Source organism: Oncorhynchus tshawytscha, linkage group LG08 (genome assembly GCF_018296145.1).
Source record: "Oncorhynchus tshawytscha isolate Ot180627B linkage group LG08, Otsh_v2.0, whole genome shotgun sequence".
Taxonomy (NCBI): domain Eukaryota; kingdom Metazoa; phylum Chordata; class Actinopteri; order Salmoniformes; family Salmonidae; genus Oncorhynchus; species Oncorhynchus tshawytscha.
This window is the reverse complement of record NC_056436.1, coordinates 69,307,859-69,326,472: the sequence shown is the minus strand read 5'-3', so window position 1 is coordinate 69,326,472 and position 18,614 is coordinate 69,307,859. Positions and strand designations below refer to the sequence as shown.

Below are 18,614 nucleotides of genomic sequence, written 5' to 3'. Positions count from 1 at the left end.
TCTCACAGAGGGGGGCTGGAGAGAATACAGGTGTTGCTCATCTGAAAACTGGTGTTCATCAACTTTTCTTTTTAGATTTCTAGTGATGTTGGTAATACTAAGACCCTTAAAGCAGCTTCAGATATAGCCCTTTATCCATGTCAGCTGTGCTTCCTTCACTCTTTCACAAAGACATAAATCAAGTGCCCACAGAAGTATTACAGCTGTGTGTTTTCAGTTTGTGAACTTCGAAAAATGGGGTGTATGGCATAGATCAATAGTTTCTATATGTTGTTATAGTTACTGGGTGTGTTGTGTCTGAAGGATAAATGAATGAACAGATCGATCTGTCTTGGAAATGGAAAGAAATGACAAGTCTGATATCACCCAATATGTTTTGGTGGAGGGATGGAGGGAGTGAGCAGAGATGTCGGCCCAGTCATAAGACCTGTTATCCAAACTCCATTCTTCTTTGTGTTCCAGCTGCCACCCGAAGTGTGAAAGATGAAGCCCTCAGCCCTCATGTTCCTCCTTATCAGCTCTGCCGCCTGCATCAATCTCAAATACATCTCCAAGAGAAACTCGGGTAAGTCTACAAGTCTCCCTTTTAATCATGGCCAATCTATAGGTGACCAAAACTTTGATTCATTTGACTTTTGTTTTATCACGTCCCTCTTGTTGAAAGGAAATTCATTTCCCCATATCTATTCACTGACGCAACCTTGTGTTTGCACAACAAATGTGGAGGTCTTGATTTGCGAGTGTTATTGTTCAGTTTATTATTCTGTGTGGTGGTGTGTTGTCAGATGTTGTCTACTCTGTGTGCTCTGTGCTACATGTGTTGAATGTGTTTGTTGCAACCAGATATCCAGTTTGAGCTGTATATTTATCTTTCTTTCTGGCTTTTGGTGCTAGTGATGCCTTGTTTGGTCCTTCGTTCCTCCACAGAGGGAGTAAAGGTCAAATAAAAGCTCATTCCTTTCTATAGGGCTATCTAATCCAGTTCAGTCCCTGCTTTGGAGACTCATCAATGTGTTTTATCCCCCACTCACATTGTGTGTCTGTTTGCGTGTGGGTGAGGGTGTGTGGTGAGCAATTATGTTATCAGTGCCAAACGGGCTTTTATGTGGGCGGCAATAACATAGAAGCAATCTTGTCTGTCAGTTTCTCACCCAGTGTGAGATTGAAATGTTTGGCATTTTCTCTCCTTGCAGTACCAGATGATCAGACACAGACTGCATGTTATTTTGTTTCCCGTTAATATTTGATGTAACACCTCCCTGTGTGAGAGGAATTACAGAAACAGAGTGTTAATTGTCAGAAGACAGAGACAGCTTTGATTCAATGAGTGTTTTCTTTTCTTTCTGAGATGCTTAAACTTTGAGGAAATGTGCTGACGCTTTCAGCTGATGCTGAAATGGCTTTTTGTTCAAATCAGTCAAGCAATTTAAATGATGTTAGAAGAATTATGAACTAAAGACACTGAACAAAGAATCCAGGAATACATTAAATAAAGGAACCCCACAGGCCACGCAATGTTCCACTCTGGAGAAGAAAAAGAAAGCCGTGGCTTATCAGATATTATCTGATCAACCGCAATCCAGATAAAGTCAGCCTTATCAAAATATAAGAAGAAGAATCTAATTGTTTTTTCTGGCCATTGCTGTTAAGATCTCACCTCCCCTGTCACCCCAGGAAGTTGTGTCCGAGGAGAATGTGTGCTCCTGATAATGCTTGGTAATTCGCTGAATTTCCTTTGAGGGAAGGTTAAGGGTAAGCAGGCAACGAACGGCGCAGAATCTTTCTGATCTTGAAACGACAGGACACTTGAATCCCTCGGTTAATGCTTTAAAGTGCCCGGAGCATCCTGAGTGATTTTTTTTTTTAAAGGTACTTGAAGCGTGGGACAATACGGTTAAATAAGTCATTTCTCCTAGATTCTCTAAGACAATACCTCTGCAACATGTCATGTGATTCATCTAAATGCAGCCATTACTTCCACCCCTTTGATTAAGAGCTGAATTGTGCATTGAGCTCTATAATGCTGAACCTGTCTGAGGGGAAATATATGTGGTTTCACACACTGGAGATTATTGCCAGGTTATTCATTTTTCAGGTTTTCATATGAAATGATGATGTTTTAATATCATTGTTATAGTCTTGGTTTGATACATGAGTAGGGAGCCATCTTAGTTAGTTTAACGTCTGTAGAGAAAAAAATACAAACAAAACTAGTGGTAATCTCAAATAAGGGCTCTAGGCCCAACATTAAACATCATTCTCCCATTCATATTTAATGAACAGAAACTCAATTAGCAACTTAAAAGATGCAGCTCGTGTGACTTGGTAATAAAGGCATGTTTTATGATTAGGTAGCTGCTGCTAATGGGTGCAGACATAGGATGTAGCAGCAGTTGTGCAAGCCTCAGAGACTAGGAGTCAAGTAAAGTGATTTAGCAAAACAATTAGCGCTAATATGTCCGTGGAAAGCCTGAAAGACCCACGACAAACACAAGTTAAGGTTTGGTTAAATAATTCTAACACGGCCAAGTTCAGTACGTCATGATGGTCTCCTGTCTGGATGTGTCCAAAATGGCACCCTGTTCCCTTTATAGTTCACTACTTTTGACCCCCCATAGGGCTCTGGTAAACAGTAGTGCACTATATAGGGATAGGGTGCAATTTGCAACACATCCTCCGTCTGTGCGTTTGTCTGAGGAGCCATACAGTCATGTCTCCAGGAAGGTGCTCTAACATGGACTTTTACCTTCTCAACGAAGGGAAATACTACGAATCTAAGGACATCCCTCTTGTGGTCCTTCTCCTGTAACCTCAGCCTCCTGCAGCAGCCCTGTTGGAGACGTCTCCTCCACTCTGTCAGATGGCAACCTTCACTGCCAAATAACCAGTCTCCTCCTTTGAATTATTTTCATTAAACTCTTAACATTGAGAGAAAAGATACAATGGGAGTGTAAAGGTTACTGATTTCACAACCAGTACACAATAGTTTAGCATATGAAAGGCCTCAGCTCCAACGTGTGTCACTAATTTCTGCCTACGCCTAAGCTCTCCGCTTTAATATAGCAGGTTCTGCTTCTGAAAGCTGTCACATAATATGAAATGGAACTCAAACAATAACGTTCTTCCTCTCTTTTAAAAAGCTGGGAATAGTCTTTAGTAATCTGCTTCAGACTGCTACTGGCTGTTTGTGCCAGCCAATATTCAAAACAGATAAAAGACAGAAATTAAATTAAAAAGATCTTCAAAGACCCTTTTCACTGCTGACTTTGTCAGAGTGCTTCTGTGCTTTCATTCCAGCAGGCCTTTCACGTTGGCTTCTCCTTTAAGTCAAGAGAAACCCTGTCAACATACTCTCTGTGTCAATCCCACAACCAGCTAAACCGTGGGTTGTTTCTGTGTGAAAGTATAGGCATACAGTACATGCATTTTTAAAGACACTAACATATTAATAGTATATGTATACCACTAGAAATAATGCACACAAAGATATGATATCAGATTTCTTAAATCTGATGTCCTAATGTTATATTGGGGGTACTGGAGGACTGGAGTTGGGAACCACTGGACTAGACCATCAGACCAGTATAGGGGTACTGGATGACTGGAGTGTGGAACCACTGGACTAAACAATTAAATCAGTATGGGGGTACTGGAGGACTAGAGTTGGAACCACTGGACTAACATCACATCAACACCATTATCCCAGAAACCCTAGACCCACCCCAATTTGCATACCGCCCCAACAGATCCACAGATGATGCAATCTCTATTGCACTCCACACTGCCCTTTCACACCTGGACAAAAGGAACACCTATGTGAGAATGCTGTTCATTGACTACAGCTCAGTGTTCAAAACCATAGTGCCCTCAAAGCTCATCACTAAGCTAAGGACCCTGGGACTAAACACCTCCCTCTGCAACTGGATCCTGGACTTCCTGACGGACCGACCCCAGGTGGTAAGGGTAGGTAACAAAACATCCGCCACGCTGATACTCAACACAGGGGCCCCTCAGGGGTGTGTGCTCAGTTCCCTCCTGTACTCCCTGTTCACTCATGACTGCACGGCCAGGCACGACTCCAAAACCATCATTAAGTTTGCCAGTGACACAACAGTGGTAGGCCTGATCGCAGACAACAACGAGACAGCCTATAGGGAGGAGGTCAGAGACCTGGCTGTGTGGTGCCTGGACAACAACCTCTCCCTCAATGTGATCAAGACAAAGGAGATGATTGTGGACTACAGGAAAAGGAGGACTGAGCACACCCCCATTCTCATCGACGGGGCTGAAGTGGAGCAGGTTGTCCACATCACCAACAAACTAACATGGTCCAAGCACACCAAGACATTCGTGAAGAGGGCAAGACAAAACCTATTCCCCCTCAGGAGACTGAAAAGATTTGGCATGGGTCCTCACATCCTCAAAAGGTTCGACAGCTGCAACATCGAGAGCATCCTGATGGGTTGCATCACTGCCTGGTATGGAAACCGCTCGTCCTCCGACCGCAAGGCACTACATAGGGTAGTACGTACTGCACAGTACATCACTGGGGCCAAGCTTCCTGCCATCCAGGACCTCTATACCAGGCGGTGTCAGAGGAAGGCCCTAAAAATTAGACCATTAGACCAGTATGGGGGTACTAGAGGGCTGGAGTTGGGAACCACTGGACTAAACCATTAGACCAGTATAGGGGAACTGGATGGCTGGAGTTGGGAAACACTGGACTAAACCATTAGACCAGTATGGGGGTACTGGGGGCCTGGAGTTGGGAAACACTAGACTAAACCATTAGACCAGTATGGGGGTACTGGGGGCCTGGAGTTGGGAAACACTGGACTAAACCATTAGATCAGTATGGGGGTACTGGGGACCTGGAGTTGGGAAACACTGTACTAAACCATTAGACCAGTATGGGGGTACTGGATGGCTGGAGCTGGGAAACACTGGACTAAACCATTAGATCAGTATGGGGGTACTGGGGACCTGGAGTTGGGAAACACTGTACTAAACCATTAGACCAGTATGGGGGTACTGGATGGCTGGAGCTGGGAAACACTGGACTAAACCATTAGATCAGTATGGAGGTACTGGATGGCTGGAGTTGGGAAACACTGGCCCATTAGACCAGTATGTTATCCTTTACATGCAGATCATAATCATGATGATATGAAGCAGTTATGTCATTAATTATTCATTGGTTTCCTGATATTTAATTGCCATGGCAGTATGGTTAACATTTAGAACTTTTAAATGTTCTTAAGTGTTTAAAAGAAACTAAATTCCGCCACGTAGGTAAATGTATTTCCAGTGGGAACTACCAGTGGGAACTCATGTCATACTTATAACAGGATTTAATTTAATGTATTATAGATGGAATGTGATGGACTATTGCTGCCTCTGGGAATTTGTCTATTTAATAGGCAGCAAGCTATTCAGTCAGTCATCAAGGAAGCACAAACTGTTGAGCAAAGATCTCTTGACTCACAAACGAATCTGAACACCACTCTTTCTGCCGCACTGGGCTCTCCCAGGAAAACACCCCAAGACATTCAGTCAGACACTGTCTCCACTGTCCACGACTCTGATATCCGCTGTTTGTTTCAAACTCAAATATTGATAGCTTGACACCATTTGACTTGCAGGCTGCGCACTTGACAATGTGATGAGCTTTGCTAATAGACACTTCCTTCTTATGTCTGCTCACTATGTGGCCTACGTGTAGATTGAGTGATAATGTAAATGTGGTAGTGTGCGAGTGTGTGAACGTAAGGGCAATCTAATGTGATGTTAATGTGTTTGGACAGGATGGGGCTGTTATTTGTGGATGTCAGGATGGGGATGTTATATGTGGATGTCGATTAATTACTGTCCTAATATTCTTCTTCAAGAGCCAGGCTCTGCTTCATGGTGTACTATGTGACAGTTGTTTCAATGAGGAACCCCCAGATTTGGACATCATTCATTTAATTATGTAATTAATAAAGAAGAGAAGCCATAACCTATCCCCCCTTACGGAAGACAGTTTTCACATTAATAGTTTAATATCCTGTAATCTTGGTCAATCAGCCCTTCTCCTTTTTCTCCGTCATGTTGGTTGCGTTTAAAAGTAAAGTCCATCTCCCCACCCTCGTCCCATCTCACCTGTAACAACTGCAGCCCATCAAGAGCTGCTGTAAATCTACATATTGCACTGGGATCAAGTTTTTCTCTATCTGTCAAAGTAAGGCAGTTAAGATTATGAGTCACTAAGAAAACACCTTTTCAGTGCACAGCTATCCCCATGGCAACGAGCCACAAAGTGGAAATGCCAACACAATTTTGACTCAAGAAGCCCTGCAACCCTCAACCCACTCGCCCATTCTCCTCTCCAACTCTGTCACTCCTATGGTCAATTATTTCACTGAACACGCACTACTTAATAATTTTTCATTCACTCTGCCATGTTGGCTCAACAGTGAAATAAATTACTCTGCCATGTTGGCCCAATAATGTCTTATATTACTCTGTCATGTTGGCCCAACAGGGTAATATATTACTGTTCCGCGTTGGGCCAATAATGTAATATATTACTCCGCCACGTTGGCCCCACAGTGTAATATATTAGATTGGAATTAACTCTCTATTTTCAGCATGTGATAAGTATTCATGTAATTCATTACCTAATTACAGCAGCAGTTTGTAAATAAGCTTAGAAACAAATGAACACTGAACGCCTCATCCATACAATAGTAAACGCTGCCCATATGATTACTTTTCTACCGCTTTAGGAGCGGAAGAGTGAAAAAAATAAATCAACATGTTTGGAATCTGTGGTCTCCCTGTAATGCAGTCAGACCTTTGAACATCATAGTGAGCAGTGGCCCGTTTCCAACAATTACACTGAAAAAGGCTTTCCTGTCAAAAAGGGGCCCTTGGGAACAGTGCTATGAATAAATATAAACGCACAGGCCGGCAGTTTTGTGGCGGGGGAAAGGGATTGAGACATCAGGAATCATTTCAACTAGTCCAGAATACGAGGACAAGGCGTGAAGAGTGATGACCATGCATTTAACTGCCACTCATGTAGTGTACCAAGGTTCAAGCAGTAAGGCTGGCCTGAATGCTTGTTTAAAGTGGAACTGACAGCGTTTTAAATACTTTGCAGATATGAAACAAACAGACAATCATAATATCAGTAAAAACTATTAAATTCCCAGTTTATGCTACAAAACCAACTTCATAAGAGGTTATAAAAATAGGCTCTATTTGACTCAATTTCAGGCACAGATGAATGCAGTTTATCAGATTAATATAATTCTGCAATACATTTATTGGTAGTCCAAAAAATATATCACGTTGTAAATCACAGCCGGCCTGGTACATTGTTTGCTGCCTCCAATTATTTGGGATGCACTGTTTCAGTTTCAACGATTCAATATGTGACCCGTTTCAAGAAGCTAGGCATATGTCGCACAACACTACTTCACAGGAGAGGCATTTGAACGTCTTTTTTGTTGTTGTTTGTTTTTGAATTTTACCCCAATTTCATGGTATCCAATTGTTAGTAGTTACTATCTTGTCCCATCGCTACAACTCCCGTACGGGCTCGGGACAGACGAAGGTCGAAAGCCATGCGTCCTCCAAAACACAACCGAACCACAGCGCACATCCAACCCAGAAGCCAGCTGCACCAATGTGTCAGAGGAAACACTGTGCACCTGGTGACCTGGTTAGCGTGCACTGCGCCCAGCCCGCCACAGGAGTCGCTAGTGCACGATGAGACAAGGATATCCCTACCAGCCAAACCCTCCCTAAACCAGATGACGCTAGGCCAATCGTGCATCGCCCCATGGACCTCCCGGTCGCGGCCGGATGCGACAGAGCCTGGGCTCAAACCCAGAGTCTCTGGTAGCACAGCTAGCACTGCGATGCAGTGACCTAGACCACTGCGCCACCCGGGAGGCCTTTGATCGTCTTTTTTTGGCAGAAATTCCTTCTGGACGATGTGAACTTTCTTGTGCCATAATAACAAACTTGTATTCCATCTGTAAATATGAATACAATTGGTAAATGACGAGCCGTGTTAGTTTAGCCCCAGAAAAAGTCAGGAACCTTCCTGCTAGCCATGATAGGCTAAGATAATGGCTGGGCTGTACATGCCGGGAGATGAGTTTGGATTGATCTGCCATGTTGTATGCTTCTTTTCTATAATTTGCATGGCTAGTTGTAGCTTAATGTTAGCTAGCTAACATTGAACCTAGTTGGTTAGCTTAGCTACCTACAGATTCATACTACAGCTATGACAATCAGTTTGTACTGGTAGTAGTATAAATTAAGATTATTCATTTTTTAGCTATCTAGCTAGCTACATGTCTAAACAAAAGATTCCACTTCGTCAGATGATTACATGACCCATCAAGCTAGCCAGGTGTGTCTAAGGGTGATTACTGCCATCTATTGTATTTCAGGAACATGTGTACATGTCTAGACAGTAGTGACCCATCGACTTAGCTAGATGTGGCTGGGGGGTGGTTATATAATTTCTTTCACATGACCCATCAATTTATACAAGTGTGTCTGGGTTAACATCATCAAATGTTGTTTTTGATATTGCTACTGTGCAAATATGCAAGTAACCATTTCACTGTGTCATTTACACATTTTACAATGGCATTTTAGTCATTTAGTAGACACTCTTATCCAGAATGACTTACAGTTATTGCATTCATCTTAAGATAGCTAGGTGAGACAACCACATGTCACACGCATACAAAGTACATTTTTTCTCAATAACGTAGCTCTCAGTAGAGTCAGAGATAGAAGAGGAAATCAAGTACATACTGAACATACTTCCTTCCGAAAGAAATATTATAGTTTGATTACATTTTAGGGTATCTGAGGAGTAAGAATTGTTGAAACAAAGTTTAGGGGTAGATTTTCAGATTCCTTTCTCTGCAAGTTCAACGAGTGGATTACTCAAATCGATGGTGCCAACTAAACCAACTTTTTGGGATATAAAGAAGGATTTTATCTAACAAAACGACATTACATGTTATAGCTGGGACCCTTTGGATGACAAATCAGAAGAAGATGTTCAAAAGGTAATTGAATATTTAATCGTTACATGTGAATGTATAAGACACTTATATGTACATACATGTTTTAAATCCATAATATTGATGATTATTTATTTGAATTGCGCATCCTCCAGTCCGCCAGCGGGACACCAATCCTTAAGATTAAGTGTTTTTATTTTGGTATTTAACATACTGTTTGAAGAGGTAGTGTTTCAGATATTTTCTGAATATGGGCAAGGACTCCTAGCTTCCTAGCTTCAGGGGAAGCTGATTCCACCATTGGGGTGCCAGGACAGAGAAGAGCTTGGACTGGGCTGAGCGGGAGATTCCCTGTAGGGGTGGGAGGGCCATGAGACCTGAGGTGGCAGAACGGAGTGCTCGGGTTGAGGTGTAGGGTTTCAGCATAGCCTGAAGGTACACGTTCTGTATCCTGTGACAAATAAACATGGATTTGATTTGATATAGTGTGTGTTTACCAGAGATGGTAATGTGAAGAACAACATGACCTGCACCAAAGGCAGATTAGGATATAGGCCAAGGACTAGATAAAGTATATTTTTACCTGTAACCTTTTTACCTTTTCTTATTGTAGGCTTCTACCACTTAGTCTTTAAATCTTTGGTTGTTTTTTTATTTATTTTATTAAACTAGGCAAGTCAGTTAAGAACCAATTCTTATTTACAATGACGGCCTACCCCAGCCAAACCCAGACAACGCTGAACCAATGCTGAGCATCAACCTATGGGACTCCCAATCATGGCCGGATGTGACGCAGTGATGCCTCTTGCCCTGAGATGCAGTGCCTTAGACCGCTGCACCACCCGGGAATTTACTTCACTACTCACTCTGTTTAGCACATGGCCTCACATGGGAGTCCTTAAAAAGATGGGTGGCGCTAAGGCTTAAGAGGGTGTGAACGATGCTGAATGGATGTAGACAAAGAAGAGCCCTCCAGTAGGTGTACCAAATATTCAAGGGCCATTTTCTCAAAAGTGGGGTTTAATAAAGTTGATCAACTTTCAAAGCAGAATTACTTATCCATTGTTCCTCAACTGTAGTCTATGATATACAATTTTCTAGCTCTGAGTTTCTACTTTTATCAATTAAAAAAAACGAAATAAAAAATGTTGCTACATAGGACCGAATCCATGTGGTGGGTCACAACTATAGGACAAAAATGGACGAATGTAACTAAGGCTGGGAATGTCAATACAATCAATCTAGCAAGGGCAATGATCAAAGGTCAGTCATAGCGTGGCTAATAGGCTACTGTATCTATGTATATAGCTATTTATTTAGCGAGCTAAAAACAGAGCCTAACGTTAGCTAACTAGCTGCTGGGAGGATGTCATGACATTGGAGGAGTGGGTGAGTGACCCTCATATCGGTTTTTGGTAGCTACGGCTAGCTATAGATGCAGGTGTCATTTGGTTAGCTAGCAAAAAATAAGAATTGTTTAGCTAGCTAGCTATGCTGAACTTGAACGACTGTTATGCAGTTAGCAAATTCTCTCTGGCTATCTACTCTGATTTTAGAGCACTCTTGTCTGAGTGTGCCAGAACGCAGAATAACTGATGAATTTACAAACGTGCAACACCCGCTGAATATGACCATTGTCAGTAAACAAAAAAGTAAGTCACGGACGCTCTAGATAACGTATAAACATTCTAACCAGCTCTGCTTGGGCGATTAAAATGGTCAGAGTGATGTGTTCTCTCATTTGTGTCTGGAAGTAGATAGCTTGGGTGGTTGACTGCCATTGTGAGTAATGTGAAGATCAACCCTACTCCTCGGCTTCCTGTGTCTGTGTCAATCGTGCAGTGTGCGCTCGGAGTTCGAAACACTGAATTTACGAACAGACAATCTGACAACTCTCTGAATTTACGAACAACCCAGAGACACACTGAAGACAATTTATGAAAGCACCCTTAGTTGTGTATTTCATTGATCAAATAGGCTGTCAAACAGGTAAGTTCACATTCAGTTGTCAAAACATGGGTTGGGACAAGCATACATTGGCAGGCAAGCTGCAGAAGGACGCGCAGGCTACTATTCCCCATCGTTTATCAGTGCAATTTTGACGGCCAATTAGCTGAAAAAGTTTGTGGGTTTATCTAATTTTCCCTCGTCTTACTGTGGCTAGCATTAGTTGTTGATATGTTGTTGTTGATGTGCATAACTAAGGGACAGATAGCCTACCCTTTTATGGTTGTTTGATCAATAAGACTGTACAGTTCGCAACTGTAAGACTACTCCCTGGTATTTGCATATTTTCAGAAATCCATTTAGGTGTATTTTGTGGCTTTTGGCGAATGCTTTTTAATGATCTAAAGTCACGCTGTTGCTGCTGCCTGTAAACACACAGGCCAGTTCAAAGTGAATGATGGCAGGCCCGTGTGGCAAATGGCTTATTTGCATAAAGGCCTACTGTAGCTCTGATTGGCTATGGCGCACCGGTCTGCGCCGACTCCGGTCCTGGACAAGACAGATGTTTTTATTAGGTTTTATTTACTGCAGTGTCTATTAATTGTCCAAATGCACAAATTTATGAAAAGTGAAAATAACCATATCTAAGTGCTTGAGTGTCAGAAAATAACAAATAAATTAAAAAAAGGTGTCATTTTCTTCCTGGGGGTGTATATGAACAGATTTTAATAATATTTCCTGTTGCTAAAATGCTGTCAGTTCCACTTTAATTTCATCCAGTAAGCATAACATAATTCACATGGTTTCTTATTCTACGGGCATAGTGGGAATGAATACAAAAGTATCATCATCACCATAGCGTATTGCTTTTTCTCCTCTTTCCTATTAGCCATGTGTGGAATGCCATTCACCTATTGACCTTACAGCCTATACGCACGGCACAGTAATACACCTTCCTCACGCTTGCTGTTTAACCTATGGCTCACTCACCTTCCTCTCTCTCAACCAATGGGTGTACATCTTGGGATGGATTTATATGTCAACTCACCCTCGTTCTCTAACTTCGCGTTTTTCAGCAAACGGTTTGGACAACCATCCACCAGCTATAATAACTTTAAGGCCCATCATTGGAACTCCTTTCTCCCAGCAGCCCCGCATACCTGCCATCACATCATCTGGCTCTGAGGGTCTTCCCTCGGAGACAAGGCCATTCCCCAAACTATTAGATAAAATGTAATATTGCATTCCATCTTCGTTGTTCATTCAGTTAAGCTTGTACGAGATTGAAATGTTGTACTAAACATTCTATTTTTGCCCTGCACTGTTGGAGCTTAAGAATTTAAGCTTAAGAATTTCACTGTACCCCACAATTACATCTGCGACCCTGTGCATGTCACTAATAAAGTTGTCTAATCTAATCTACTATACATATCCACATTGACTGACAACTCAGGTACTTGGGGGACATTTTGTGATGCTATAAAGCTAAGTGGCGTAATGCAAAACAGGAGGAAATAAAACAATTTGCCCATTTATTTGATCTACTGAAAATCTCAGGAACATTTGCATACGCTTTCATTCTCCTCAGGAATACAAGATTAGAATGTCGTTTTACAGTTCAAGGTAAGAGTTAAACTGTCCTAATTTGCACATCCTCTATTTCCTAGGATCTAAAATCCTCAAATAACCATAGAAAGAGTTGGATACAGAATGCAGCAGCCTGCCTGTGCAGCCCCACTGTCAACCACCATGTAATTAAGTTATGCATTTGTCACTGTAGGTCCTTAGCCTTGTCATTTTTCCAAGCCTGAGTGTGCGTACAGATAGATTATACAATTCCAGCGGTGCCATCAACACATATAGAATCCTCTCTTGCCAAACTTCCGAGCCTTCTATTTATGTCAACGAGTAATTATGGCAGTCAAAGAAAGCCTTCCCTGGTGACCAGACATCTATTGTCAGCGTCTGGAACAGACATGTACATTATTCCCTCCTTACACATAATGAGGAAGTCAGTGAGCCTTTATAGAGGTGGCTTAGTGATCTTTCTCCATCGGAGGTGTGTGTGTGTGTTTGCGTGTGTCGAGCTGTTTATCTCTATTCCAATAGTAATTACATTGGGCTCACTTCAAACGAGTCAAGGACAGACTGGAAAACAGAGTTTGAGAATATCTTATTGAGAGAGAAAGAGAGGGAAAGCAAGAGAGAGAGACAGAGACAGAAAGAGGAAGCAAGAGAGAGAGATGGGCTAATTTTAAGAAAAGAAAATGATCTGGTATGTTGATACCAGGGGAGGGTGATACATTGGAAGGTCTGTCTCTGGCCTTCTGTACATATAGGGAGGAGGTTGATACTTTTGAACTTGCTACAGAGCTGTTGACCTCTGGAGGGCTTTGCGGCAGGCCATTCCTGTGGGATTATACGTGCTTTGCGGCAGGCCATTCTAGGTGGAGTTTGAGAGAAGAGTATAAAGGGATAACCCCTCAAAGTGCGTCGGTGTCATGGCTCCTAATGCCAGCACCCATCTGACAACAGGATGGTTAGTTTAAAGGGCATTAAGTTACTCAGCGGAAAAGAGTAGCCCATACCATTGTATTGGCACCATCATTAAATGAGGATGATCTATTTATCCCTTTAGGGAACGGCTAATGAAATAGTTCCTCAAATACAAGGCTAGCAGTACAATGAGTATGGTTTACTACTGTATTTAGTGATCTCTAATAATAGTTATTTTTCATGGGACAATTAATTCACAGCAAAACATAAATATGATTTATTGAAAACATATGTCTCAAAATACATACCACTTTTTTTGAAGTAAGAAGGCCATTTCAGAGTAGCTGGAAATAATAACCTTGGTATTAACTTATTGCTAAAAACCGGTGCTTGTACCATCTCATGTTGAGTGGGTCTGGATGCATTTTGCAGTCTTGATATACCATTTTTTCATCTACATTTAGAAAAACAAGAAGAGTGGGATGCAGCTGCGTGTTTAATGGTCTTGAGAAATGACTCCGATGTGAAACATCTACATTAAACAGTCTCACTCACTCACTCTTTTAGTTTTTCTTACAGTGTGTATCCCTATTGGATGTAGTTTACTGTGTTGCACTGATTCTCATTATCTGACATACTCTACATTTGGTAAATGCCCTTATTTCAGCATAATTGCAGTGTGATTGAGGCTTGCTCTTCTTACGAGCTGAAAACAATGCCAGCGAATTGAATTACAGATATCCCCTGAGATTGTTGCTGCTGTGAGAACACAAAAAAGTATGAATTTCTAAACTATTGCTGTAATTCTAAATTAAAGTTAAGATGTGAAATAATTACTGCCATTTTGTTAAAGTAAAGTAGCCAATTCTATGCTGCTTAGTTCTGTGGATTCATTTGGGTCATTTTTGGTTCTTCTCATGAGCTGCTTTTGGTGTGCTTCCCAGAGGAGTAACCCCTCACAAATATGTGTTCTCCCTCTCTTGTCTCAAGCAATTGGATATGGCAACTCAAAAACCAAATCACATTTGTTTCATGACAGGGAGCCATTGTAACAGATCTGTGATGGCAATTCTTGATTTGGAGATTCAAGCCCTGGCAGACATTGACAGCCGTCTCAGTTTCATGCATCTCTGTCAAAGCCAGGCGGCTGTGAATCCTGACGGGTGCCTCTCTACTGCAAACAGCCTGAACCCTGAGATGGCCTTCCAGTTATCTGTTAAACCATTTAACCTCACATGATAGAGCAGCTGTTTGCTTCCTGACCGCGGCTGGGTTTGAGTATACATCTGAAGTGAAGCTCAGAGAATGCTCTGATTGCAGATGACAATGGAAGGAAAAGACACGTTCAATTCATCACTGACCGGCGCACAAACACACACTTACACCGGCAGGGATGGTCTGGAAAAGCAGATCTTCTAAGATTTGTGTAAAACATACTGGAAACCTAGTTTTAAAATCATTGGTGTTCCTGAAAGTATACAGAGAAGGTAGATGTTACCAAGAAAGTGTAACTGTAACATGAGGTTACAACATGGTTCACAGTATGTAGGAGGATCACCTGAACAGTAACATGAAAGGCATCTTTCAGTGACTGATTTTTTTGAACATGTATCTCCTAATGTATCCACGTTAACTAATTTGTTCATATTTATGATACTTCATGACCACACCCCCTGTGGTTCCCAGCCACTCCTCCCCAGTGAAATTGGACATCTGTAACTCCCGTCGGTGGAACCAATGAGCTGTGATTTCCAGCTGATTGTCCTTGTGCATTATGTAGGCTTTACACACCGCCCTCAGCAATCACACATCACATGTATGTGCTCACCTTTGCATTACAGCCCTCAGCAATCACACATCATGCGTATGTGCTCACTGTTGCATCACAGCCGTCTAAGAGTCTTTAAAAATGCATTTGGTAAATAGGTTATATACTACTATATCCATTTGGTAAATTGGTTATATACTACTATACCCATTCCAAGTAGCTTATGGTTGTTTTTTAAAATGTTTTCATATACTATATAATTAACACTATATCTCCTCCCCATTGTTTTACCAAATAATGGACTGGATACAATTTACTTGCCTTTATTGTTCCCATAGAAGCCACATGGTGCCTGTAACAACTGATTACATTGTTTCAGTGAGTCATTCGCCCTAGTCAGAGGTTCCGGCAAGGAGGAACAATAATGGTTTGAAAGAACACTTTATAAGAGATCGCCAATTGAGTATTATTTTGCAAATATAAAAGTATTGTTGTCAGTATTACACTCAAGGCAGCATTTGGGGAGCAAACGGGAATGTAGAAGTAGCAGAGAACTATGTACCGGCAGTCAGTAGTTAGTTAAGGAAGCGCTACAGGCAGATGCACTTTCATCTGATTTTCTTCAGAAAGTGTTTAACCAGAAGGAAATAATTAGTCTTCCAGCTGAACTCACCGCAAGATAATTCAGGTTTTGTTTTGCAGTGTTTTTCCCCTCTCTTTCTTGATGGAATGTAAAGGGGGAAAATATTATATGCCAGACAAAAAGCACTCTCTAAGGGAATTGGACATCACATGCCAGAAGATGCTTTCTTGATGGGAGCATTGATAGACAGGTTTTAGTGAGGACTCCTAAACCCCCCAGCGGTTTTCTGATTCATTCTAATGAACAAAAGTAGTGTATTCAAAGCCCCAAGTAAATCCAATAGGACACACTGAGGGGATGTGTGTCCAGTGATGGAAATGTGGTGAATTTATACAAATCCATTTTAGAGGATGGATGGGTTTCATGGATCGGCCATAGCATTGTGCTACTGCCAGACCCAGCAGCACATCACATTGCCATATTATAATACCAGCCTCAATATCTCATGTCTAATTGCTAATTAATCCTTCAGGTGCATTTGAGCCCATTCAGAGAGTCGGCCAGGCTGTCTTTGGGGGGCTATTGCTCCTGCCATCCCTTTTCAGTGAAGAAGGCATTTCCTAGGCAGGAACATGAGCTCTGTCAAGTAGTTATACTAGCAGAAGAAAGGTAGAGTCCACATGACAGGTTACCCACAGGTCATAGCCATATGTTAGGCACTGATTGTGTGAAATGGGAACATAATGGAATAGAAATGTAGAGTCTTGAATGTTTTCTTGTTCAGTGCTTCTCAATAGCCGGGGTTTGAGACCTCGCAGAGGCCCATTTGGGGTCTTTGCTCAGTGAATAACCAAGCCATAATACAAAGATAGAGAGTGACTCTGTTTATTGTGACTCTTTCCTCACAGCACATTGGATATTGTCTGTGGAATAGCTTAAGGGATTTGGCCAAGAGGACCCATACCAGATCTGATTAGGAATGGCATTATTCTCACAGAAAATCTCTGTTTCCTCTCAGTGTTTATGTCAGACTGTATAGGGACTATTGTATGGGTGAAATACCATGTTTCATTCTCTCCACAGTGGCATGTGGTTTGGAGAATGATGTAGTTGGTGATATTATACTTAATGATGCCTCATTGACTAAAAACTGGCATTGGGACTAAGAAATTGGTATTATATCCATCTGGGGGGAAAAATGATGACAAGGTCAAACGTTGACTATGTTGAGTATGACAACATGATTGGACCATGATTGAACATTCTATCCAGCAGAGCCTTCCCACTGGGCACACAATGAAATTACGGTGAATCAACGTGGAATAGATGTTGAATTGACATCTGTCCTTGAGTTGGGTGTCACGTTGGTATAAAGGGATTGGGAGACAGGCGCAGGAATGTGTAACAGGGGTTTGTGTAACACGTCTACAAGACACACACAGGGTTGTAACCCAAACAAACACGTCTACAAGACACACACAGGGTTGTAACCCAAACAAACACGTCTACAAGACACACACAGGGTTGTAACCCAAACAAACACGTCTACAAGACACACACACAGGGTTGTAACCCAAACAAACACGTCTACAAGACACACACACAGGGTTGTAACCCAAACAAACACGTCTACAAGACACACACAAGGTGGTAACCCAAACAAACACGTCTACAAGACACACACAGGGTGGTAACCCAAACAAACACGTATACAAGACACACACAGGGTTGGAACCCAAACAAACACGTCTACAAGACACACACAGGGTGGTAACCCAAACAAACACGTCTACAAGACACACACAGGGTGGTAACCCAAACAAACACGTCTACAAGACACACACAGGGTGGTAACCCAAACAAACACGTCTACAAGACACACACAGGGTGGTAACCCAAACAAACACGTCTACAAGACACACACAGGGTGGTAACCCAAACAAACACGTATACAAGACACACACAGGGTGGGTCTACAAGACACAGGGTTGTAACCCAAACAAACACGTCTACAAGACACACACAGGGTGGTAACCCAAACAAACACGTCTACAAGACACACACAGGGTGGTAACCCAAACAAACACGTCTACAAGACACACACAGGGTGGTAACCCAAACAAACACGTATACAAGACACAGGGTTGGAACCCAAACAAACACGTCTACAAGACACACACACACAGGGTTACAAGACACACAGGGTTGAAACCCAAACAAACACGTCTACAAGACACACACAGGGTGGTAACCCAAACAAACACGTATACAAGACACAGGGTTGGAACCCAAACAAACACGTCTACAAGACACACACAGGGTTGTAACCCAAACAAACACGTCTACAAGACACACAGGGTTGAAACCCAAACAAACACGTATACAAGACACACACAGGGTTGTAACCCAAACAAACACGTCTACAAGACACACAGGGTTGAAACCCAAACAAAAGAGTGAGGAGTACCTCGAATAAATACACCGGGGCGAGACCCGTAACATTCACGCACACAATGATTCCACATGGGACAAGACCTGTAATCATCTGTGCAAAAGAAGCAGCACGAAAGCCTAAACACAACAGCACAGGTACTCACACGACCAACGGACATTGGAACAATAATCGACAGCCCAATGGTGAACCAAAGGGCACATTTATACAATTACAATCAGGGAAGTGGGGACCAGGTGTGCATAATGACACAGTTCCGGTGGGATCCGTGACATTGGGAGGTATCCAGAATTTCTTACCGTCATACCATTTCTGTACCATACCGCGTGTACG

General features: G+C 42.1%; 1 protein-coding gene across 1 annotated transcript in view; it reads left to right on the top strand.

The window, feature by feature from the left end:
* LOC112256032 (X-linked interleukin-1 receptor accessory protein-like 2) overlaps positions 1–18,614 on the top strand; it is a 424,604-nt gene that overhangs the window by 57,083 nt on the left and 348,907 nt on the right. Inside the window, exon 2 of the mRNA XM_024428971.2 lies at positions 463–565. Within this exon, the coding sequence (XP_024284739.1) occupies positions 484–565 (82 nt within the window). The 5' untranslated portion in view covers positions 463–483. The remainder of the gene's footprint in view (positions 1–462; positions 566–18,614) is intronic.